This window comes from Cebus imitator, unplaced genomic scaffold, assembly GCF_001604975.1.
Source record: "Cebus imitator isolate Cc_AM_T3 unplaced genomic scaffold, Cebus_imitator-1.0 Scaffold285, whole genome shotgun sequence".
Taxonomy (NCBI): domain Eukaryota; kingdom Metazoa; phylum Chordata; class Mammalia; order Primates; family Cebidae; genus Cebus; species Cebus imitator.
In genome coordinates this window covers 641,799-666,218 of record NW_016107600.1, presented here as the reverse complement: position 1 = coordinate 666,218, position 24,420 = coordinate 641,799, and the positions used below count along the sequence as shown (strand labels likewise).

Below are 24,420 nucleotides of genomic sequence, written 5' to 3'. Positions count from 1 at the left end.
AAGGGTTGACTCCAATTTCAGTTAAAGTTTATAGAAATTCTTTATTATTAGACAAAAATAGACTCTCTTTTTTTCCCCTATTCATGTGATCCTACTCTGAATCTCTGCTTAGAGGGGGAGGCAGTGACTTGCTCCCCACCCCTCTCCGCTCTCCCCTCTCCCCTCTCCCCTCTCCCCTCTCCCCTCTCCCCTCTCCCTGCTGTGCTGGGACCTGCAGCTGGGTGGAACTGGCAGGGCCTGATCCCCCTGGAGGGCTGAAGTTCTCCTGCAGGTGGGGCTGTCCTGATCTCCTTCTGGGCTCAACTGCTAATGCCTCCTCACCCCTCACACACCCGTCTCTGCCATCTGCTCACATGCAAGGTCATTTTGTGGGCCATCTACTTCACTTAGCAGGCTGGGGGCGGGGAAGGAGAACAATGTCGCAGGCCTGATGCTCACTCCTCATTCCTAAGGGAGGGTGCTGGCTCCCGGGGCTCCTGGGTCCAGGCCAGGGGAAGTGAGGGCTGTGGGGTGCTGGGAGTGGTGCACTGTTGATGTGGGCTCTGAGCTTGTGGCCTTCCTTCATTTTCTCTGGCCCAGTAGAACTTTGGTGATGAAGGTGACAATGGCGCCAGCAGGCTGATCTGGGTCAAGCTCTGCAAAGAGGTGACACACATTCTCCCAGGGGCTTCCCGGCTTCTTGGCCACGAAACCAAAGATCCTAGGATGACAAAGGGTGGGGAGGGGGCTTAACATTCCCTCCATATGGGAGTGTTGCTGGCCTTGGTGAGACGAATCAAATGCCAGCGTTGACAGGACGGAGGTGCCCTGGTCCCTTGGAAGGAAGAGGCTGAACTCGTGGGGAGGCTTACTTGGAGGTGGTCCCATCTGGGTTGGTCCATCTGCAGAAGGAGAAGAACTGTGAAGATGCACACCCCAGGGGACAGCTGCTGAAGGGGTCCCTGGGACCTGGTGGGACCAGGGGACTTTGGGGCAAAGGGTTTAGAGGGAGGGTCACCTCCGGTCCTGAGGGTCAGTGCTGGAGAAAGTGATGCTGTTCACTGGATAATGGCGGCGAAAGAATAGCCTGCAAGGAGGAGGGTGGGGAAGGTCACACAGCAACGGGGGCCCCCAGGGGCCTTCAGCATGGGCTTCCACAGGGGCTGAGTACACATACTTCCTTTGGTTGTCCGTCAGTGTAATGCCCTGGGCTGACACCTTGAAGTGGACAACAGCTGGTGTCGGGCGGGGGCTGCAGCTCAGAGCTGCAGAGCTGGCCCGGGCCACGGCTTGGGGGCCCGTCAGTGACTCTGTCTCCACTGAGGTCAGGTAGAGCACGCTGCAGGCTACAGGGGCAGGGAGTGGGTCGGGAGGGAGTGCCCATCCCCTAGCCACCCCCACCAACTCTTGCACATTCCCCAGCTACTGCTGTCACATGCTTTACAGTCACATAGGTGACTTGTTAAAAAGGCAGATTCCACAACTCTACCAGATCTACAGTCAGAAGCGAGGCCGCGAAGCCTGAGAATCTGCATTCTAACAAGTTTCTCCCTGCCACTACCCATGATCCTCTTGTTCATGAGACTGAGAACCTAGGCTGAGGACCCAATTCCTCATCCCTACCAGTATGGGGCTCCCCTGCCATCCTGGGTTGGCCAGGGCCTACCCACCTCAAGGCCTTTCAGTGCCCCCATGGTGCCCAGGGAGAGGGAGGGGAGCGGAGGGGAAATCTCTACCAGCACCCTGACGAAGGAGGTCTGCCGCTGTGCTCATGTTGGTGGGCACTGGAGCCTCTGGGGTCTCTTCCAGAGGATCTGAGGGCAATGAGAACCAACAGAGAGGCTCAGAAGGCAGAGCATTCCCCAGGCTGGAGCACTCCCCCTGCCACCCCAAGGGAAGGTGAGGAGCCAGGACCTCTGGATTCTGCTTTAGCTGCAGGGGGTGGGGAGAGGTGGGGAGGACAGATGACCAGACACCCACCTTTGCTGGGGATGTGCAGGCAGCAGGGCAGGGAGATGGGGGAGATGGAGTGCTGGGAGACCAAGGCGGACAGGCTGCCTGTGGGGGAGGAGGTGGGAAAGTCCTGAGGTGCCCAGGGTGCCCCGGCTTTCCCTTCCATCCTCCTGAGATCCCTTGGTGTCGCCCTAAACCAACCCAATGTAGCTTTCCCCAGGCTCCTTCTTCTCACCAAAGTAGGGCTCACTGGGACAGCCCTTGATCTTCACCCCTTTGGGCCCAGTCTCAATGAGGAAATGGCGGACCAGCTGTTCCAAGGGGTCCCCTGAGGGGAGGGGAGGGAAAGATTGCAGCTTCAGGATTCCAGGTTCCAACTTCTTCCCTAATGGGATTCTTTCCCGAGCAGCTGAGGTCTTTTCCGCCTCTCCCCTCTCCCCTCCACAGCAGCAAGACTGGCACACCACCCCGCCGTTACCTTGCCTCTGGCAGCTCCCCCGCACTTCTCCCCAACTCCATTCAGGTTTGGGCGTTCTGTACCTTTCCAGGGCTGGGCGCTGGGGGGCGGTGTGGCCACCTTGAGGGCCAGCCCATAAGCTCCTTGGAATGAATGACTGTCCCTGATCAGGAAGGCCCCAGGGTCCTTGTCCTTCAGCAGGGCAATGGCTGTAGGGTAAGTATCGGGGAGGAGAAGTTTTCACAGGGGCGGACTGAGCCCCATGCAGCTCTGCTCCTCTGCTGACAAGCTCCATGGGTCTCTTTTGCCCTGACAGCTGTGGTAGTGGTAGGAGTCTGAGGACAGGGCTTTAGCGTTCCCAGGGGCTTTGACACTGTTGAGTCTCACTGCCTTGACCCAAAGCCCAGAGTCACCTGCTGGTAAAGTTTCAGCCAAGAGTAAACACAGCTGAGACAGGAGGAGCCAAGGGCTTCAACAGAATGGGACTTAAAGCCAAGACAGATGCCCTGGAGGATGAAGGATGAGGGGGGTGAGGGGAGTTGGCTTCTCACCTTGGTCACGGGACAGGTGTGGCTTGTACCAGAACTTGGATGTATCCTGGACAAACTTGACATTGCTTTGGCTCTCTTGCGTAGGAGGCTCTAGGACAGGGAGGGAGTGAGTTCAGACCCCAGGGTGGCCAGGTCCCCATCCATGCTCCATCTGGAAGAAGGGGTTCTCTCACGGTAACCCCAACCCCCTCAAGGCCTTTATACCTGGGGGTTGGGGGACATTATCCGGGAGTAGAGGTGCGAAGGTCACATGGTGACTAGTGCCTCTGGCTGGTGATGATGCCTGCTCTGGGCCCCAGTGTCCTGGCTGTTGCCCCGGCCCAGGCAGGTGGCGTTTCTCAGGAAGTGGGGGCTGGGTAAGGCCATTGGTCTCATAGGAGGCAGCCAGGGGGAAGGCAGGTGTGGGTGAGCTCTGAGGCGGCTCTGGGCTAGCCACAAGCCAGGGCATCTGGGAAGGCACAGGAGTGAGGGGGGACCCATCTGGGCTGTCTGGGGGGCCTCGAGGGCCCTGCCAGGGGGTGTGGCGGAGGCCAGGCAGTGTGGTGGGCACAGGGCTCCGAGGACTGGCACCATCGGAGTGGCCCCCTGTGCTCCTTTCCTGAGGCCACTCACTGGGTGAGCTGGGAGGGGAGGTCGGAGAGAAGGGGCTAGGGGCTGGAGGCTCAGGCCTACTTCCTGATGGCAGCTCAGGGGCCTTTCCGGTGCCTGCCTGGGAAACAGGGGGCAAGGCCTCGCCAGGACTGAGTCTCTGAGTGGGTGGTGAGGTGGGGGACCTAGTGTCCTGTCGCCGGGTGCTGTAGGGTGGAAGGGAAGATGGTCAGCAGAGCCCCTACTGTGGCTGCTCCCACCCCACCCGCCTTCGTCAACTGCTTGGACAAGGAAGTGCCCGAGCACCCCGCCCCTCTGCATACCTTTCCTTGCCCTGGACTGGGCTGCTGGTGTGCAGAGGCATGGAGGGACCAGACAACTCCGATGAGGCACTGCATGGGGCATCTCGGGGAGACCGAGGCAGTGTGCTGTGCCCACTGGGGCCCTCCCTCCAGGACACCGGCTCTGGCGACTCTGCAGTGAAGGGAGGTGGGCTGTGAGCAGGATGGGGCTCTTCTGTCTGGCTTAGTTGTTTCTCACCATTTTCCCTTGTCTTCCCCACCATCTTCCAGAACCCTCCTCTGCCCTGGGCACTCCGCACTCTGGTGCCCCTCACCTGCAGATGCCAAGGGTCCTGCTGAGGCCAGGTGCCCAGGCAGTGGGTACCTGTCCCCTCCCTCCTCCGTAGGGATCTCGTAGCTCAGCTTCCTAGATTGTGGATAGGGCGGGCTGCCCGGGGAAATGGAGCCAGCCCGTGGGGAATGGGCACCAGGGCTGGGATATCCTCTGCCCTCTCCTGAAGAGCCACAGCTATGAGGCACGCGGCCATATGCTGGACAGTAACTGGGAACTGCTCCTCCATAGCTGTATGTCACCAGGGCAGGGTACCCTGGATGCCCATACCTGCCTTCAGGGAACATGGCGTAGGAGCAGCCCTCGTGCCCTTCCTCGCCTGCCTTGGGTGGCTTCAGGCAGCTGTAGTCAGGCATCGGGGCATGGTGATGCCCACAGGCAGGCAAGAGTAGAGGCAGCGGGTGCCCAGGCCGCACTGGGTGCAGGAGGGTCTTTCCAGACTCACTCGCCCACCCTTCTCCGGCCTCCCTCTCCAGCCGCAGTCCATACAAGGCTGCTGTAGGCAGCGCCAGCTTTTCCTCACAGGCTGGGCATGGGTATAGGGTGGGCAGTGCAGGGTCCTCCAGAATGACCACCTCCCGATAGCCTGGGGCACGGTAGCCAAAGTCCCCAGTGGCTGGTTTTCCCAGCTCAGGTGGGTAGGGGTACGGCCCCTCCGACAGCGATCGGCAGAGGCGCCTCTTCTCCATCGAGGCCTCGGCGTAGCCCTGGGGGGATCCCTCATAGCCTCCATAGGCCAGCCGCCTCCTCTCCAGGGTTCCCTCTGGCCGGTAGTAGCCCCCATTGGGGACCCCGCAGGGCTCCCGGTAGCCCTGGCGGCAGGAGCAGTGGCGGCTGAGGCCAGGCCTGGGGCCTGGATACACTCCAAGGTGGGGACCTCCGCCCACGGTGGGCTGCTCTTCATCATCTAGGATAGCCGTCTCGCGCCCAGCCCCTCGGCCCCCACTGGCCACTCCGCAACCTCCTAGGAGGCGATCCAGCTCCTGCCGTTCCGCAGCCGTAGGGGGCGGCCGGCCAGGGGACTCAGCAGCCGGCTCTGTGGTCAGTGTGGAGGAATGGCCCGAGTCGCTGCTGACAGAGAGCATGGGGGGTGGGGGAGGTTCTGGAGAGGGTGCTGGTGGGGTCTGGCGGGGGGGCCGCTGCACCTGGGCATAAGGACTGCCATCCAGGGGACCCCGGGTGTGGGTCAGGGAGCCTGAGTGGGGAAGAGGATCAGGGAGGGAGGGCAAGTGGGGAAAAGGGAAGGAGAGAGAGAGTTCATGAGGGCGGATGGCGCTGGAGATACCTCCCCACATCCTCCCCCCGCCCCCACAAGGGTGTCTCTCAGGAGTAGGCTATGGCTGGGGAGGAGGGAGTGTGCTTTTCCCTGGCGGCTCCCGCCACAACCCTGGACCTCCCACCCTGCAGGCTGCCCCACATACTATCCACACTGTCCTCATGGTGCTGGTTGAAGTTCTCATAGGAGTCCCAGCGCACGGCCGGCTCAGTGGTGTTGTAGTCAACAGAGACTGAGGGATCGTTCCGTGGAGTGCTGCCTGTGGAGGGCCACTTGAGTGTTGGGGGGCAGGGGAGAGGGAGCCCTCAGTCCCCAGCCCATGCCCCTGCTCTTACCTTTGGCCTTCTCGGGGCTGGAGGAGAAGACAAACTCCACGGAGGCTTGGAAGGGGAACCTCTCATCTACGGGGAGTGGACAGTGAAGAGCCGGCCCTGGCCCATACCACACTCTGCTGCCCGCCTGCCACCTGCCCTCCTGCCACCTGGGCTCCAGCCCCAGGCCACTTGTTTCAGACTCACCAGTCCAGGCCTCATCCAGCTGGTCCTTGGGGAAAGTGAGCTGTGGTCCGTGGATGGTGCAGGTGTGGAACTGGACTCGGAACACGAGAGTCCGGTCTGTGCCCCGGCCACCCTTGTGATAGCATGTTACCTGGGGAAAGGCGGGAGGCTGGGGGTCAGGCCTCATGTCCTCTTCTGCGCTTCTACCCTGGGGACTCCCTGGTCACAGCTTCTGCCCTGCCTCGATCTCAAGGTGATCTCCCCACTCGCTCTCTGATCTGTCTTGAATTGGTGACTGTGCAGCTACACCACCACCACCTGCCCCCTCTCCAGGACTCTCCTTGTTGCCAGGACCCTCTCACCATGACGTCGCCTTTGAGGAGGAGGGCTGGCTCCAGGCTGATGCAAAGCTGCTGGGGACCAGGGCCCGCAATGTGACTGTGGGGAGAGAGGAGAAGGCAGAGATGGAGAGGGTCCTGCGTGCAGAGGCGGCTATGCACACTCAAGAGGAGCCAGGAGACCAGAGACTGAGCCCTGCCCAGGTATCTGGAGAGGCTGGAGAAACAGGGATCCAGGAGCAAGAGGTGCCCTGGCCATGAGCTGTCAGGGGCCTGGGAAAAGAGCACTCACTAGACTCCAGATGTGTAGACAAGCTGCATGGACTGGTAGATTTTCAGGAAGGGCTGGAAGCCTGGAAGGGCAGAGGAGAAGGCACATGAGGGGTGCTGAGTGCAAAGGCGAGGAGGATAGCTCTCCCTAGGGCGTACATCTCAGGTGGACTCACCTGTGCCGGGTTCAAAGGCTGGCAGCGTGGGGATGAGCACATAGTGCAGGAAGAGAGGGCTGCTGTTCATTCTGATGGAGCCGGATAGCAGCCCACTGAAGTAGCTGATGTATCTGGTGGAGGATGTGTTGAGGAGAACATAAGCCCCTTCCTCTGGGGGGTCACCTTGTATCATTTCAGCCATCCAACCTTAGAAGGCTGGCCCTTCTCCTTAGCACTGACTTCCCATCTTCCAGGTCAGCGGAAAGTTCTTCCTTGCATCTAACCTCAATTCCTTTTGCTCCCTCTGCCTCTAAAGCTCTTCCCCCAGATCTCTGCTTCACTCTATAACGGCAGGACCTGACTGTCCTTCAGGTTCTTTATGACGGAGCTCGTCTATTCCTAGGTTTATGGCCTTCCGCCCTACTAGCATGTAAGCTCATGAGAGCAGGGGCTTTGTCCACTTTGAAGTCTCAGCACCTGGCACACTCAGTTAAGGTGTGCTGCATGAATAGGAGAGTCTTGGCCTTGGTGGCCTTGGTAGCCATGGAGGGAGCTGCTTCTGCGGCCCATCCCCACCCCGCTGCTCACCGACGCTGGGAGGGTTGCAGTTCTGTGGCCACCTTGTCCTCACAGAACTTCCGCATGGTAAGAGTAGCCAGTGCCTGGTCCGCCCTGAGGACAGCAAGGCCGGTGTTGGGGATTAGGGACTAGTCTTCATCCTGGCCTCCCATCCCTATGCCCCAGGGGAGGGAAGAGAGATATGATCCCCTAAGTCTAGAGGAAGCCCAGAGTGGTGGTAAAGAGAACTCGAAGCACCACATACAGTCATTTTACTAATTGTTGGGCCTCAGGCAATTGTTCCCTGAACTTTAGTTTTCTCATCTGTAAAGTGGGGCAATAAGACCATCTTATGGGTTGAATTATATCCCTCCAAATGACATGTACCTCAGAATGTGACCTTATTTGCAAAATAGGGCCACTGCAGACATAATTAGTTAAGACGAGATCATACTGAAGGAAGGTGGACCCTTAATCCAATATGATTGGTGTCCTTATAAAAAGAGAGGAAGAGACACAGACAGAGACGCACAGGGAGAACAGTGATAAGGGAGGCAGAGATGAGAGTGATGTGTCTGCAAGCCGAGGAATGCCAAGGCTTGCTGGCCACCACCAGAAGCTGGAAAGAGACAAGGAGGGATTCTATCCTGAGTCTCAGAGGGAGCAAGGCCCTGCTAACGGCTTGGTTTGGGGCTTCTGGCCTCCAGAACTGCGAGACAATACATTTCCACTGTTTTACACCGCCCTGTCTGTGGCACTTTGTTATGGCTGCCCCAGGAAACTTTACAGACCATCTGCTGCAGACTGTGTTGCAGTACAAGTGATAAAAGGGAGGTGAAAATGCTAAGTTGACAGCAAAGAGCTCTCTCAATGAAGAGGTGGGCTCCAGGGTAGGGAGTTCCTAAGGGGCCAGCTGGAGAAAGGGCCATTGGGGAAGGGGCTACTCGGGCACCGGGAGCCTCACCCTGCGGAGATCTTGCTGTAGTGCATGTAGGCAGAAACGATGACCCCAAGCTTGCCCTTGCTTCCCTGAGAGACAGAGACACAGGGATGAGGGTCTCTGGGGCTCCAGGCCGACAGACCCTGGAGACTCCGGGCACCTGGGAACCCGAGGTCCTGGCCCATCTTGCAGTGGGGTTGGCCCATCCCCAACCCCATCCCTAACCCTAACCCCACCTTGCAGTATAGCACAACCACGTGCTGTGGGTCAGCACTGAGCCATGTCTCCATGGCTTTGCAGATGGAGCACAGCTTGTCCAGGGGCGGAGCATGCAGCTCAGGCCAGCCAAAGTCTTGAACCTGGGGAGAGTGCAGGGGTGCAACTGGGGCTGGGAGCCACCAACAGAGAGAGATGGGTGGGGTGGAAAGGGGGCAGGGCATAGGTGTCCTGGGGCAAGGTTGGGGGTCTGCTGGTTGTCCATGATAGCCTCAGCACTTTCCTTATCCATACAATGGGCTGATGCCTGCTGTACCACGTTTTGGGGTGTCTCCAGTAATATGTCATGGGAGAGTGGGAAAGTACTTAATAGAGAAGTAGAAGCCAATTGCTACTATTAATAACTAGGGAACTGGGGGCTTCTGGGGTGGGGGGTGGCTTGTTTTAATGGCTGGGCAGGCCATTTCCTTCATACCTTGGGGTTTAAGCGGGTCAGGTCATGCCTTTTCTCTGAAAGGTTGAAGAGCTGAAATAAAAGGGGAGGGCTTTAGACAGAGTGACCTCAGGGAAGCACAAGGTGGAGGTGGATCCTAAGGAAAAATCTTCCTCTAAAATAAGGTGCAGCCTGGGCGCGGCGGCTCACGCCTTTAATCTCAGCACTTTGGGAAACCAAGGCGGGCAGATCACCTGAGGTCAGGAGTTCAACACCAGCCTGGCCATGATGGTGAAACCTCATCTCTACTAAAAATACAAAAATTAGCCAGATGTGGATCGCTTGAGCCCTGGAGTCAAAGACCAGTCTGGCCAACATGGTAAAACCCCGTCTTTACAAAAGATATAAAAAACAAAAAAATAGGTGGATGTGGTGGCGTGCGCCTGAAGTCCTAGCTACTGAGGCTGAGGTGAGAAAATTGCTTGAGCCCGGGAAGCGAAGGTTGCAGTGAGGTGAGATCGTGCCACTGGACTCTACCCTGGGCGACGAAGTGAGACCCCGTAAAAAAAAAAAAAAAAAGTAAATAAATAAATAAAATAAGAAGGTGGTTAAGGCCGGTCTAGCCAGTCACAGCCAAGTCGCCAGCGTTCCAGGATTCTCTGTTCCACTCCAGGCCCAGCTCCTGGCCCCGGCCCCGGCCCCGCCCCCACCGCTTTGGTCCCTCCCCCTGGAGACCGCGCCTCCGCTGGTGATGTCAGTGGGTAGCCTCGCCCATCTGAACCTCATAGCCCTCTCATTGGCTGACTCCTGGTGGCCCCGCCCCTCACCAGGTACTTGTCGCGGTGCTTGGATTGTAGCACGTGGGCCAGCTCGCGCAGGTGGCCCCGGTGCCGCTGTTCATCCGGCCGCGCGGGGAAGGCAGCGGCCAAGATGCGTTCCGTCACGTAGGTGAGGTCTAAGTCCCAGCGCCGCTCCATGAGCGGGTCCAGGCTGAAGCTCCTGGGGAGGAGGAGCCTACGCATGAACACAGGGGCGGGGCACCGGGAGGTGGCTAGTGTGATGGGAAGGCTGTCTGTTGCAGGTGAGGCCTGCTTGGTCCTGAGGGTGGGTGGGTCCGGAGGGAGAATACCATTTTGGGGGTGTGGGGGGCCGTCCCAGGGAGCTTTGTTGGGGGGCAGTGCCATGGGCTGAGGTGTGTGGCCCCCGGAAAGGGGTCACGTGGGACCACCCCAGCACCCTCACTTACCTGGGCAGAGTGCTGCGCTGCTTCGAGTGGTTCAGAGATTTGGTGGATCCCTGGTGGATAACAGAGAGTGTTTGGACATCTCTTTGGGTGCCCCCTTACTCTAGACCGCCCACTCCAGAGCCATGCACTTTTGTCTTCAGGAAATCTAGATCTTTACTCCCAAAGCTACCTGCTTCCTCCCACTCATCCACCTTCACCTTACCAGGTGCTCTATGCGCCTGACTGGGGCCGTGTTCCGCCGCTAGAGGGAGATAGGGGAGGAAAAGGGAGTGGTTAGGGCAGGGGCAAGGACCAGTGTGGGCCTGGGGACAGTGTAAGGGAATGTCAGAGTCCTCATGAAGGCTGTACTGGGCAAGGGGAGAGGAGTCCTACCCCCAGCAGGCCCAAGGGCACAGGATCGGAAGAGGACTCAGTTTTTTCCCTCCGTGTAGGATGAGCAATACCCACAGCACTCAGTTCAGGGTCATCTCCTGGGGGCCCTCTCTGGAGCCACTAGACCTCTGGACACCATGGCCAGTTTCCTTGCCCTCCCCATCCCATCCTGGAGTGCACTCACCAGCTCCGCGGGAGGCAAGGCCTGACAGGCTGAAGTCACCTGGAAGGGGACCGAGTAAGGAACTGAGCTCTTGGTGAAGGGTTCTCCTGGGCTTGAGGATGGGGCGGCCCCTCAGCTTCAGGGGGAAGGTGGAGGGGCCTTCAGTGGATGGGCACAGGCTCCAGCTGAGGTTGCACTATTTAAGGGCGCCTCCCCTCTGGCCTCTCAGTCCCCCACCCCCCAGGCCCCCCACTTGTTGCTCTTGGCGTTCAGCCCCCTGCCCACACAGACCCCCATTCATCCAGCTGCAGGGCAGGAGTTATATATAGAGCCACACAGGCAGGCCATGGCCAGGGACGGACACTGGCCTCTTTCACCGGGAGACCCCGCCCCTGGGCACACAGCTCCCCCAAGCCAGCTCCAGGGCCCTGGGACCCTCCTCCCCCTGCTCTGCAGGAAGAGGACCAGGGAACCTCCTCAGAGATAGGGCTCTTGGGTCCCCAGTGGACAGTGGGTGCTATCTACAGCTTATACCTGGAAAGGCCCAGTTTTTCCAGGACCCAGAGCAAGATCCGCCCAGGCATTTTGAGGACCCTTCCCCAGAGGGAAGACACAGCCCATCCGGCTGCCCAGTCTCTGAAATCCTGCTCCCCCCCACAACCCACCCCGCCCTTCCTCCTCCTCATTCTCCTCCTCTTCCCCACCCCCATTCTCTCGCCAGCTGCAGCCTGGGCACAGCACCAAGACAAACGCTGTCTTGCTGTCCACCCGCCTGGGCCGGCCAGCCCTCCAGAAGGCGGAGTAGGGTGGTTCTTAAAGGGCCCAGTACAGCACCCCCTCCCACCCAGGAGGGGTTCCCCAATGGTGAGAGGGGTGGAGGTGGAGGGTTGATGCCAGTGTGGTTGGAGAAGCGTGTTTGGGAGGAGGCAGGGACTCCAGACCCCTCTTCCCCTATCAGATAGAATCAGATACCCACCTTTGCTTCACATTTTCTGTGCGTCGCCACCTTGCAGACTGGGGGAGGCACAGGGGGAGAGGGGTTAGCAGGGGCCTGTGGGACAGTGGAAGGAATGACCTCCCACATCTCCCAGACCCTGGAACCAGACACTAGGACTGGGATGGCTGGGGCGGAGGAGCAAGGCTAGGGTTTGAGGGAAGAGTGTGGCAGTGGGGTACACTGCCCAGGCCAGGGGTAATGTTCTGGGGTGGGGGGTGGAGGCGAAGAGGAAGAGGGAAGGAAGACACCATCACAAGCCAGGATGGGAAGGTGGTAGAGAGGACGGGTTGTGGGGGGTATCTGTCACAGGGATCCAGGGCCATCCGAAGCAAGAGGTAGCTGCCTCTTAGCTGCCATTGTGCCTAATCCATCGAGCGGCATATTACTTTTGAGATTGTGTGAGCTGGCCTGCTGGAGTTGTGCAACACAGTGGTACTGAGTGGAGGGTCAGAGTCACAGGACAGCGCCTCACCTCTGCACGAAACGCCTGTCCCATCGATGGTCACCTTACATACTGCACAGACTGGAGGTTTCTTCCGGAAAAGCTTCTCCCGGAAGCTGTGAGGCTCAGCTTTCCTAGGCTGAGGGAGGAGGGACAAACAGTGTGAGTTCCCAGTGGGCCCATCCCCATCTCTGGCAGGAGCCTCGCCTTAGCACTGCACTGCTTTCCCCCATCCAGATCAAGCCCTCAAACTTGCAGGATGCACTTGGCCACAGCTGCTTCAGGGCAGCCATGGGGCCTGTCCTCAACTGTGCATGGAATCTGACCCCTTGCGTCACCTTTGCTGGGTCAGCTCCTCCCCAGGGGATCACTTGGGCCCCTCACGTGGCCCTGGTGTGTGATGCCCCTGTGGAAAGCCCACATGCTCAGGCTTTCCCCCTGGTGCGGTAGGGGTACTTCCTTACTCTTCCTGTCTTGTCCTCCCTGCATGGAGACCTATGTGCAGAGTGAGCAGGGGGGTTCCAGACATACGTGTTGTCTATCAGTCCTGCAGCACCAGACTGAGCCAGTAGGAGTGGCCTGAGCCCGTCCTGCTCCCCTAGCTCCCGCTGTCCCCACGCTCCAGGCAGCTGACATACCCTCCTCCCCCACGGTCAGAACAACATGTTTACTCATTGTGCATTGAGGCAGCAGACAGCAATGGTGCAAGGCGGGTGGTAATGCTGGAGGGAGAGACAGATAGAGGCCTGTCACTGGGGAGAGATGTTTAGCTGCCTTTGGATGCTGAGCTCTCCCCCAATCCCCTGCTCCCTGGCACTTGGGATTCAAGTCATTGAATGAGAAAAGAATGGACCAGATTCCCTCTTCAGCCCCTCCTGACCCAGAGGTGCAGTGAGGCAGGAGCCTGGGATGCCCCTTATGGCCCAGACCTATCTCAGTGCCTTCCCCTCCCCCTGTGGGTTCACTCCTCCCATCCTCTGTCTGGGGACAGCTTGTCTCTTTGCCACCTCTCCGTTTTACCCATATTCCCCTCCTCTGGAGTTCAGACTCCTGCTGTCCTCCTCCCCGGGACCCATCACAGTAGTATCTCAGGTTGTCCTGAGCTGCTGCTTCTGGGGCAAGGCTGGGAAGTTGGGAAAGGGAGTGGTCGGGATGTGGGCAGCACCTCTGGGCTCTTGACTGTCCCTGCAACTCTTCTGGACTGGACCAACTTTGTGAGACCCACTAGGACGCTTGGGAGCATGTTGGCATTAGCAGCACATATGGCTGTTGTCAGTGGAAAGCAAACCTCCAGTTCCAAAGCACTCCTGACTCCCTCTTCTCTCTCTGCCGCCCTTCCACCCCATTTCCGTCAAACTTCCCTGGGCCAGGGAAGGTGCCTGATGATCCCTAAGCCTGCTCTAGGACTCCAGGATAGTGCATGGTGAAGTCCTACAGTGAGGCACCTGAGGCTTAGGTTTGGGGGGCCAGGACCCCTAGGGTTGGCCCAGGCTAGAGCAGGGAAGGTGAGAGAAGAGCCAAAACAGACAATGGGACCCACTCTAACCCAAACACTCTCACACTACAGCCCTGGCCACTCCAGAGGGGCTGCTGGGCCAGGGGAGACGGCTGTGGAAGCTGAATTGGGAAGAGGGCCTGGCCTGATTCCTGGTCCCCTCCCCCACTGCCCGAACCTCCACCCCTGCCCCTCTTTTGCCCAGCTGGTGGGCACTCCTACCCTGCTTGTGGCCCGGCTGCTGTCCCTCCTCCCCAGGGCTCTGAGCAGCCTCTCCACGGGGCCGCTGGACTTCATGGTGTTCGGCTGGCCAGGGTGCTGGCCCCAGGGCCTGAACAATGTTGGGGCCTGGCCCGGGGCTTCCTGGAAGCGGCCTGGCGGAGGCAGCCGCTTCCCCTGGGCGGAGGGTAGGCTGTCTGGCTGGTGTGAGGAGAAGCCCGGCCCTGGAAGTGGAGGGAAGTGCAGGCGGGAAGGGGGCAGGTCGCTGCTCCAGGAAGTGGCGGGGGAGGATGTGGGGGAGGCCAGGAGATCAGATTCCCAGGATCTACCCTGCTGGGAGTGTCAGCCTATGATCTTTTACTCCCCCCGCCCCCCAACTCTGGAGTTGTTCCACACCTGGGACACTACACTCTCCAGAGATCTGCAGGGATCCATGGTCTTGAGATCCAGCCCCTGGTGGGGCCGGGTGAGAATTTTGGTCTCAGGGCAGGCTAAAGGACAAGTGGGGAACACTGTGTCCCAGCCAGGCTCCAGCCTGAACTCTCAAGCTCTCGAGGGACTTCCGCTGGGGAGGGAGTGGAGCTGGGAACTACTACAGGCAGGCTGGCCCAGGCTCCTGAGTGCATCCTGAGGGTCAGGTAAAAATGGATCTGGGGGCCAGCTTCCTGCCTCAGTTTCACTGATTATGAAGTACAAAAAGGAAAGCAGGCACGGCCGCCTTAGCTCTCAATACACCTTGCAAGGCCAAGTTCCAGCCACAAGACTGCTTTGCTCAGGCTTGGGGAGTAATCCATTCTCCTGCTGCAGCCGAAGGCCTCTGAGGCCTTTCTCCTGAGAGCCCCCAGGCCTCTGCTCCTGACACAGTGCCCCCCACTCATCCATTCCCTGGCTTTGTTTCAGACATGACTTTGTAGGCCCCTAGCCCTCTTTCCAGCCCTGCATATTGCGCTCTCCACCTAAGGGCCGCACCCTGTCCCTGCCGCAACCCGGAAGCCTGGGTACTACCTTCATGGCTCTCCCAGGTCTGCCCTCCTTCCTGAGCAGCTGTCCCAGGGCCTGAGGACTGGACAGGAGGCTCCCCTCCCAACACACACTCTATCCCCATCCATGGGCCTCCTGCCTCCCTCCTGGGAACAACGCCAACTTCCTGTCCTAGGAGTCAAGGGAGGAGGGTGGATGGGGCCTTGGAAAGGGGGGAGTAATCTTCCTAAAAGTTAAGGGGTTAATGGCCTGGGAGTCTTCAGCCCCAAACCCTGGACAGCAGCCCCTGGGACTGGCTGGAGCTGTCATTTGAAAGAATGTGCAAATGTGCCCCTCTCATTTGCCTGGTATTTACTGAATGTCCCAGTACTCAGGCAACTCCCCCAGCCCTGGCCTCTCCCATGGGTCCCTTCAACTTGCCTCCCGCTCCTTCATACCTGTCAGGATGAGTTATCTAGGATGGAGAATCCTGCATTCTCTGGGGTGAAGCCTGCTGTGGATCCCCATTTGACACCCTTTTGAGGACCTGATGGGGCTGGGCCTAGCCTGAGACCTCTCCCTTGAAGCTCCAACTCTCCAGGCCAAGAAGTCTGTCCTCAGGATACCGTGGCCAGGTGGCATTTGTGTGGCAGGCCTGGGCCCCCAGCCTGTAACTGGAGAGGAGCACGGGCTCTGCACCTCACCCCTATCCTGCCAGCCTGGCTGTGGCCCAGGACATTCCAGGCCCCTGGCCAGTGTGGGCAACCGGGCCTGGCCTGGTCCAGCCCCCAGCCCTGCTTGTGGGAGATGGGGCAGTGTGACAAGGTGATCGGTGGGGTGGCTTATTTCTGTCCAGTCCCTAATTCTGCTCCTATGGCACATGGCCCCGACTGTGATTCCTCCAGCAGGCTTCTCTCACCTGCTGCCTCCAGAGGTGCTGAAAGTCCCCTCACCTGGAACAGGTCCCCAGGCATCCTCGGACCTTCACTGGTCTCACACTCCCCACCCAGACCCATCAAGGAGGTGCCGAAGCAGTGAGTGCGGTGAGGGGTGGGGCGGTGCAGCTCCACTGTGCCTGTGAGTCCTCCCATCCTGTGGCACACGCACCTCGGAAGGGAGGCAGGGATGGCGTCTCTATGACCCAGTCCGCAGGGAAAAAGTAGCTCACTCGGGGCGGGTTGGGAAGGCATCACCAGACCCTCTTAGACCCTCACCCTCCTCCCGCCGGGAACATTTCAGAGCCTGTCAACCTCTCCCCCAGGCGGGCCCCCTCTTTATCCGAAGTCGTGGGTTTGTTTGGAGAAACCCCTCCACCCACACCCCCCTTCCTGGAAATAGCTGTGGTTGGAAGGGAGGCTGGGCCTCACCCCTCCTCTGGCTGCCGCGGAGGAGGGGTGAGGCCCAGGGAAGGAGCGAGGGAGGGCGGTGGTTCTGGGGGTGTGCCCACAGGGGTCTGGAGGATGGGGGCCGCAGAGCGGGGCTGGCGAGCCCAATCAGCCTCCTCTGTGCCCGCTTACGGCCTCAGTGTCCCACATGTGAAGTAGGAAAGGAAAACGCTCGCCTGCACCCAGCTAGGCCGGGGTCCGAGCGCCGCTGCCAGCTACTGCCGGGTCCTGGGCCTGTGTGTGTGGCACGGCGTGCGGCCCCGTGCGCCCGGGGCGCTGGAAGGCGTGGCGGCACGACCGAGTAGGGCCGAGGCCGCGCCCCGCCCCCTGATCACTGCCCCGACCTCCCGCTGTTCCCAGCTTGCCGCGGCCAGCCAGAGCCCCCAGCCCCAGCCCCGAGCCGCGCCCCGCGCCCCCTAGACCTCCGGCGCCCCCTGGCGCCCGCCCCTCGCACTGCCCGCGCGGCCGTGACGCAGAGGCCGCCGCCCGCCCAGCGCGGCGCGGCCACTCACCTGCGGGGGGCGCCCGGCGGGGCGGGGGCGCGGCGGGGCGGGGCAGCAGCAGGGGGAGCCCCCGGGCCAGCCCATCCCGCCCGGGCCCGCGCCGAACAGATGCGAAGGAGGCAGCGGCGGGAGCCGGCGGCCGCGCTCGGCTGGGCTCCCTCCCGCCCGCGCCCGCTGCCGCCCGCTCCTCCTCCTCCTCCTCCTCCCTCCCGGCTCCAATCCCCACGTTCCGCCCGCTCCCCGCCCCTCGGCCTCCTCTTCTCCCCACCTTCTCCCGCGAACCCTCACTCACAAAGAGCCGAGGGGAGAGAGGGTGCACAGACGGCCAGCAGGGCCACGCCAGGGACACACTGGAGACAGGAGGAGGCCAAGAGAGGGGGAGAGAATTGGAGAGAGACGGCCACGGAGGACACGGGGACGGGAAAGTCTCAGAGACGGGGAGAGCCTGACCCGGCGGGACACAGGCAAAAAGAAACACGCGAGCCAGACAGACGCAGAAGAAACGGTGGGCATAGGTCCAGAAGGGACTAGGAAGCAGGGGACAGGGGACTGCCAGCCTCTCACCCTCCCCATAGGAGTGTGTCTGGGCTTGGGCCCGACCTGAGAGGACCACCCGTGGCCTGGCCTGGTGGTGCTAACGTCCCCTACCCAGGCAGGCACCTGAATCAGGTGAAGCCACCTGGTGTTACTTTTGGCTTAAGTCACTGGACACCCTTCCCTGGTCCCAAAGGATTCACAGCTGAGGACCTCTCCATCAGGCTCAAGCCCTCATCTCCACCTGCAAGCAGCTTCAGCCATCCCATCCACTGCCCTGCTTTATTCATTCATTGAGGCGAGTCTCTGTCGCCCAGGCCGGAGTGCAGTGGCGCGATCTCCGCTCACTGCCTCCCAGGCTCAAGCGATCCTCCCACCTCAGCCTCCCGAGCAGTTGGGACTACAAACGGGCGCCACCACGCACAACTAGTTTTTTGTAGAGCCGGGGTTTCGCCATGCCCAGGCTGGTCTACAACTCGGAGCTCAAGCGATTACCCCGCCTCGGCCTCCCAGAGTGCTGGGATTACAGACATGAGCCACCGTGACCAGCCCTTGCCCTGTTTTGAAAGAGCTGGACCATTATTCTTACTCCACAGACCTCTGAGAAGGTCTTCCTTACATTTAACTTGAGTCCAGCCTTTCCAAGTGGAGATGGAAGTTCTTTCTGTGGTCTAACCTCATTCGCTTCTTTTGCAGTGCCTGGTACTTGATAGGAACTTCATGGAATGGAGTGAATGGGCCCTAGGGCAGGTTTGAGTGGTGCCACCCTGGAGGGGAAGGTGGAAGGAAGGGACAAAGTAGGGGACGTCTTCCTAGAATCTCTGAACCTATTACCATTCCTACATTCTCCAACATACTTTAGCAGTGAGCACTTCCTGAAACTTTCTCCCTCCTTCACCCTCCCCGCTGGATTTTCCATGATGAAAAGGGGCGGGGGAAAGGACGTTGGGATTCTGAGAACCTAGTGCCCAGGGCTCAATGCCCAGTGCCTGCTCAAAGCAGCCAGTACCACTGGCTCTAAGGCCTCCTTTCCCTCCTCGTCTCATCTCAACTGGGTCCTTTCTGTGCTCATCTTGTCTTTGGCAAAGGCTGGTTCTCATTTCCATGGGGTGGGGCACCTGACTGACAGGGAAGAAGAATCTGTGAAGAGTGCATGATGACAGTGTGTGTCCCCCGACACCAGAGACTGGCATTTGGAGGGGGTGGATATGGTTGGGACTGGGGAACATTGATCTCACTGATCTTGGTTGAGTTGGTGTCCAGTAGGCAGTTTCAGAGGTTAGGAAAATGGGAGTCACTGGGGACTGGGGACAGGAGAGGTGGAGGTGGGGGAATACCGAGGAGAGTGGCAGGGATTGGAGGCTCCCGGAGAAAGGGCATGGCTGGAGGTTGTCCCGTGTATTTTGGCAAGATATGTAATCGAGATACGTGAGATAATGAAATGTGTTCATGTCTTTGGAGCCTTCAACCAGCTCTTTTAACATCTTGCTCTTCCCAGCATTCCTTAGGGTCTTTGGCTGGGCCCTGGGATGGGTGCCGTGGGGTACCTTTACCTAAGCTCTGAAGTTACCAGTAGAGAGACTGGGACTCAGAGGAACTTCATGGGACCCCAGAGAGGTGAGGGGTAAGGGCTAGAACCTCACACCCATGCTGGCTTTGCTGCCTTCCTGGCAGGCCCATGGGAGGAACTTTTGAGGTTTCAAGGAACTGGAAAAGGGTCACAAGATGGGTGGTCGAACTCCCAGCTCAGGCTGGATTCCTACTCGCAGCGTGGGGATAGTGGGGAAGGTGACTGCAGGAAGGAAGCTGATGAGAAAGGCTGAGAATGAGAAGTTATGCAGGAGGTAGCTCTGTGGGCGTGAAACAAAAATGAGTGGTTCACAGAGCCAGCCAGGCATCCTGACTTCCAGCTCACAGCAGCAGGAGCTTCAGGGAGGAAGAAGGGAGGGAGGAGGAAGCCAGGTCGATATTAATAAAAGTCAATTTCAGGAACACCCCTGACCTCCCTCCACACAGGTTTTCTTACCTTGACTATGCAGAGGGTGGTCCATCTTGGCATTGAAGGTGGAACCCCCTCTTCCATGGTCTGGGGTGACCCCATGCCTGCAACCAAGTGTGCTCAGATCCTTGGGGTGCGGGGACTGTATAGGGAGTGGATTTGAAGGTGTGGGGCTGTCCTGGCTGGAGACCACTGGGTCAGGAAAACTCTAGTAGAAGGTTTGGGTGCTGGGAACCAGGAAGAGCGGGGGAAGGGGCAGAGCCAACTCCAGAGGCGGATCTCCTGGCCGAGGACAGAGGCTTTATTGTCCAAGCTGGAGGTTGCTGCAGCTGGGCGGGGAGCAGCTCAGCTCCGTCTCTTCCAAATTTCTTTTGGGGGAGGGTAAGGGAAGGCAAGCCCCCCTTCACTTGTGGCCCTTGGGGCTACCATGGTTGCTGAGAAACGAGGCTTATTTGACAAATAATGCTTCCCAGGAGCAGATGTGTAGCTCTCTCACTTCCTGAGAAACCAGATGCTGTGAGCTCGCTTAGCACTTGAGGTGACGCCCTCAGCACAAACTGGGACCCTTAGTGCCTTGGGATCCAGAGTATAGTGCTTGATTCTGTTTAAAAGAAACTAGGCTAATGCGGACTCAGATACAAACAGGACATAACCAGCCTAAAGTTGGCCCTTGTGAAGTAGGATGCTGCATCTGCACTTTCCCCCTACTTGTCCAGTAGTTCAGGATTTACAAGATTGACAATGAGTTCTAAGTCCATTTCTGCAGCTTCACTTCTGGGTGGATCCATACTTTTTTTTTTTTTTTTTTTTGACAGAGTCCTACTCTGTTGCCCAGGCTGGAGTGCAGTGGTGCGATCACAGTTCACTGCAGCCTTGACCTCCTGGGTTCAAGCGATCTTTCCTCCCAAGTAGCTGGGACTATGGGCGTATAATACTGGGCCTGGCTAATTTTTCTATTTTTTGTAGAGACAGGGTTTCACCGTATTGCCTTGACTGGTCTCAAAGTCCTGGGCTCAAGCGATCCTCCTGCCTCATCCTCCCAAAGTGCTGGGATTACAGGTGTGAGCAACCACGCACGGCTGACACACATTATTTTTCTGAGATGGAGTCTCGCTGTGTCGCCTGGGCTGGAGTGCAGTGATCTCGGCTCACTGCAACCTCTGTCTCCAGGGTTCGAGCGATTCTTCTGCCTCAGCCTCCCAAGTAACTGGGTCTATAGGCACGCACCAGCACGCCTGGCTAATTTTTTTTTTTTTTTTATGTTGTACAGACTGTATTTCACCATATTGGCCAGGCTGGTCTTGAACTCCCGACCTTGTGATCTGCCTGCTTCAGCATCCCAAAGTGCTGGGATTACAGGTGTGAGCCACTATGCCTGGCCATACTCATCTTTAAAGTACCTTTTGGGACACAGGGCCTTCCTCTACCCTTTCTGTACACAACCATCACAAATCTCTTTCAACAAGCCTTTCCTATTTTTATGTTCCTTCTTTCCATCATTTACCTAGACCTCAGTACTGCACAGCTAAGAGTGGCTTGAAACGAAGACTAGGAGAATGTGAGTGAAACCGATTCCTGTGGAGAGGCAGTGAACAAGCATTACCTTGCAGGTTCCCCAGGCACCCTGGGCAACAGGAGCACCTAAAGCCACAATGAAAAGCCTTTACATTGTCACAGTTCACTGAGTCTCATATCCCTCAACTTTGCCAATTTTGGAGAACAGAGATAAATGCACTGGCCAGAAAACAGAAAAGCAGCTGCTCCAATTGGCTGGGAAATGCCATTTGTGTTAACTCCTTCCTCCTCTTGGCTCTTAAATCCCCAGAATCGTTGACTGAGGTTTCCCAGGCTCCTTTCTATGTTCCACCTCCTTGTGACCTTAGTAGGGATTCTCTGCCACTGTCCTAACCCCTTTCCTGCCTTGCAACAATGACCAGTCTGTCCCTAGCTGTTTGGAAAATTCCCACTGAGTCTAAAGTATGACTAAGAGAAAGTGGCCTCTGTTCTGATAACCTAGACCAGCCTGTCACCGGAATCTCTGGTCCACCAGTGCGGTGTGACTCAAGGGAGCAGCACCTCTCCAGATTGCTGAGGGAGGGGGATTATGAGGGAACTGCCCCAAGGACACGAAGATTGAGTTCCCACATCTTAATTAAAATAAACAGTACAGGAAATAGACTGCAGACACGTCCAGGTGATTAAAAAATTAACACCAGGCCAAAGTGGGGGGCGGGGCGGGGGGGGGGAAGCCAGAGGGGAGCTAGGATGCAAACTCTGTTACTGGGGCCTTGATAAAACACTGAAATAGATTCCCTTGTAACCCCACCATCTGATCTTGGACAATATGGTATCCAATGCTGAATGAAAACTTCAGAGATGGTGGGGGCAGGAGAAGCAAGGGGACTCCAGTAAAAACCACTGGGAGTGCAGAGCATATAAAGAACTTCAGCATTCCAATGAACTTTAAAGATCAGATTTATTTGGAGAAAACAAAAAACCCACAACCCAAAGGATGGGATTTTACATCTCAAGACATCTCCCAGGTAATAAGTCTACAGATTACAAATCATTTTCATAGAAGATATTTTTGTACAAATTTTACATGTATTCAGGAGAGGGACATTAACCAATCCCCGTTTATATTTTAATGGGGCAAGGTAGGGGAGAGGGAAAAAGCGTTTTGGATACAACTATTTGGAAGGAGAGTAGACATGAAGAGGGCAAACCCTAGCTTTTCATTATCTACAATCAATGGTTTTTCTTTAAAAAAAGAAAACCTTTCAATCTTTAGTATCTCTTTAAAAGCCCACTTCTTAGCTACTGGCCAATCCACACCAATTATTTAAATTCACTTGGTACACACCTTTGTCCACTGGGTAAATTATATTCATTATGCCCACTGCTGCAGCACGCATAAACCAACACCCCCGCATAGCTGAACAGGACCTAATCTAGGGCTGATGGGAGAAGGGCTTGCAAACCAAGATCAAGGTGTCATTTCTCCGCTAATACTGTCTACCAAGCTGATCCCTACAAAACTGCACATAAAAGCAGGAAGTTTAGCTACTGTGTTGCAAGAGAAACCAGGACCTTGTTAAATAGTTCTCTCCATTACCATTTATTCTCTCAAGGAAAGCTTAAAAAAAAAAAAAAAAAAGGAAAAGAAAACACACATTGGTCTGGCCACCTCATAAATCCAACAAGCACTGGTGTGGCATTTCAGTGGAGAAGGAAACCTGGCGGCGGGGGGGTACAGGGGACTCAAGGTTGTAAGAAATGCTCCCAATTTAACTGTCCCTGTTCCTATTTATTCACCTTTATTTACCACCCAAGATCATCCATTATTCTAGAGCACTCTGATCTATAAAAGGGGTGAAAGCATCAGGAGCAGACAAAGAGTGAGAACCAAAAGACATCCAGATTTGCTTGAGAAAAGCAGCGATTCTTCCTTTCACAGCTCTCCGTGGCTGAGAGAAAATGCCCAAGAGGTCATATCTATGTGACTTAGAGACTGCCTTTGGGGAGGTTAAGAGTAGTGTGAAGACTTTAAGATGATGACAAGAGTCTAACTTTTTGGGAGGCTGAAAGTAGCATGAAGAATTTTACGACATCTTGTCAAGGTTTCAACAGAATGTGGATGTATTCAAACTTTCAAAAAGGACAGTGCTTAGAAAGGGTAAAACCAGGGCACAAAAAACACTGCGAATTACGACCCCCAAGTGCTTCCGGCTCCAGGAAATAACCATTCATGTTTGTTGGAGGTCACACAATTTTTCCCTATTACCTGGTGCAAAATGACTCATCACCTCCCAAAAGCAGCTTTTCAAACCACGATTTTCCCATCTATTTTGGTCCAATAGTCTTATTCTTTATGATCTATAGACTCACTCCCAACTACCCCCTTGGGGGGTTAAAAAAAAAATGAAGGAATTTCCCCTAGGCTGGCCCCCAAAACTCAGAATTAAATATGAGGAGGGGCTGGCAGCCTCCTGGAAGCTAAAACAACTTGAGGCTAAATCTACCTTTCCAAGAGTGGAAAATTTATTCAGATAATGTTTGAGAATTCATATATGCCACAACAGGATAAAAACTGAAAGGTAGAAGTCTCACACTTTTCCTTATACCTCCCTCCCCTACTGCCCAACCAGATTCCAGACGTTTTATCACTGTCATTACCATTTCTGCTCAATGGAGGCCCCCAGACACTAATCACACTGGCAAGTGCCCGGTGACACAATGCACTACAACTTTTCCACAAAAAGCTGTAGTCTCTCTCTGGCTATATTGGCGGTTCTCCAGTTACTTCAATACTTTAAAGGCTGCAGCAGCATGCAAAAGAATTCCATTTAAAAAAAAGGTAAGAAAGGTCTCCAGGAGATGGTGAGTTTTATTTTGTCTTGTCTGGATAGAGGTTTGATTTGCTCTCGAATGTTCCAGGGTGGAGAGAAATTAGGAGAAAGCACAGGATGTTGAGGTCTATTCGGCATAATCTTCTCCCTCGTTTTCATCTTCACCATCAACGGAGAGAGCAGCATACTTGCTCGCAGAACTGAACATCTGTAACATGAGAATCACAGGACAATGAAGGCCTTGAATTAACACATCAAAACCCAAGACACAAGATGCTGATCCTTTGGCAATGGGGGATGACAGATGACACCCACTTGCTTGCTCATCAGCATTGTCCACTGGAGAGGAGCTAGGGAAAGAGGGTCAGAGGCACATGTGATCTCTTTGTAGTCTCACACCACCTCTACACCTTGCAGAAGGATGAGAACAGAGGAAGGCAGAAACCAGGAAAAGGCTAAACTTCTTTTGCTATTTCAGATAAAGACCAATGCCTTATTTCCAACCACTTTGTATTCCAAATGTAAACAAGTCCAATGGCAAAAAGTATTCTAAGAAATTGGTAGCAGCCTTTAACACTTACGGAAGCTGGATTTTCCTCAGGTTTCTTTGGCTCAGGTGCAGATCTGGAGTCTTGATCCTTTTTGCCATCTTTCCTGCAGAGACATAAGTATAAAACCTTGTCTTTAGGAGAGGATTCGCCTAATACAAACATGTATTACAAGCATGCAGTTTCAAGGCACTCAGCAGGCATTTCTAGTCAATAGTCCTTGTTATCTAGATGATGTATTACTTCTAGATTTTCAGAAGCTTAACTGTCTACGCTGGCTGACTTCAGTTTGCTCACAATGAGAGATGTGGCAGTGCTTTGAGAACCAAGAACTTAACTTCTTTTTTTTTTTTTTTTTTTT

The 24,420-nt window shown here is 56.5% G+C and overlaps 2 protein-coding genes across 11 annotated transcripts in view; both read right to left on the bottom strand.

Annotated features, from left to right (window-relative positions):
• Nucleotides 1-183: 183 nt before the first annotated feature.
• TNS2 (tensin 2) lies at nt 184-19,419 on the bottom strand. Of its 6 annotated transcripts, XM_017501751.2 has the most exons (30): nt 13,785-14,305; nt 13,628-13,684; nt 12,098-12,206; nt 11,605-11,642; nt 10,650-10,688; nt 10,296-10,334; nt 10,094-10,143; nt 9,675-9,846; nt 8,890-8,940; nt 8,435-8,557; nt 8,223-8,287; nt 7,289-7,372; nt 6,719-6,831; nt 6,565-6,625; nt 6,297-6,372; nt 5,956-6,085; nt 5,773-5,838; nt 5,583-5,696; nt 4,145-5,356; nt 3,852-4,002; nt 3,145-3,734; nt 2,941-3,030; nt 2,473-2,598; nt 2,168-2,260; nt 1,960-2,037; nt 1,716-1,793; nt 1,157-1,325; nt 998-1,066; nt 852-881; nt 184-700 (listed from the first exon to the last, which is right to left on the bottom strand). In XM_017501751.2, the coding sequence occupies exons 1-30, from the start codon at nt 13,857-13,859 to the stop codon at nt 562-564; spliced, it is 4,287 nt and encodes a 1,428-aa protein (XP_017357240.1). In that variant the 5' UTR covers nt 13,860-14,305; the 3' UTR covers nt 184-561. The 6 variants fall into 6 exon arrangements, with proteins under 6 accessions (XP_017357240.1, XP_017357242.1, XP_017357244.1 ...); XM_017501753.2 differs by lacking the exons at nt 13,628-13,684; nt 13,785-14,305 and adding an exon at nt 19,190-19,419; XM_017501755.2 differs by lacking the exons at nt 13,628-13,684; nt 13,785-14,305 and adding an exon at nt 16,639-16,664.
• Nucleotides 19,420-21,619: 2,200 nt separating this feature from the next.
• Nucleotides 21,620-24,420, bottom strand: part of EIF4B (eukaryotic translation initiation factor 4B) — a 38,203-nt gene continuing 35,402 nt past the window's right edge. For all 5 annotated transcript variants that reach the window (XM_017501763.2, XM_017501764.2, XM_017501765.2 and 2 more), the window contains exons 14-16: nt 24,093-24,165; nt 22,733-23,719; nt 21,620-22,673 (exon numbers count right to left, since the gene is read on the bottom strand). In XM_017501763.2, coding sequence (XP_017357252.1) covers nt 23,639-23,719; nt 24,093-24,165 — 154 coding nt within the window. In that variant the 3' untranslated portion in view covers nt 21,620-22,673; nt 22,733-23,638. The remainder of the gene's footprint in view (nt 22,674-22,732; nt 23,720-24,092; nt 24,166-24,420) is intronic.

Bases quoted from the DNA above. Each gene is read 5' to 3' on its own strand.
- TNS2 (XM_017501751.2), bottom strand. From the start codon at position 13,859: ATGAAGTCCAGCGGCCCCGTGGAGAGGCTGCTCAGAGCCCTGGGGAGG. The intron at 2,599-2,940 runs GTGAGAAGCCAA...CTTACCCTACAG, and splicing joins ACACCTGTCCCGTGACCAAG to CCATTGCCCTGCTGAAGGAC. The intron at 1,794-1,959 runs GTGGGTGTCTGG...CATTGCCCTCAG, and splicing joins CCTGCACATCCCCAGCAAAG to ATCCTCTGGAAGAGACCCCA.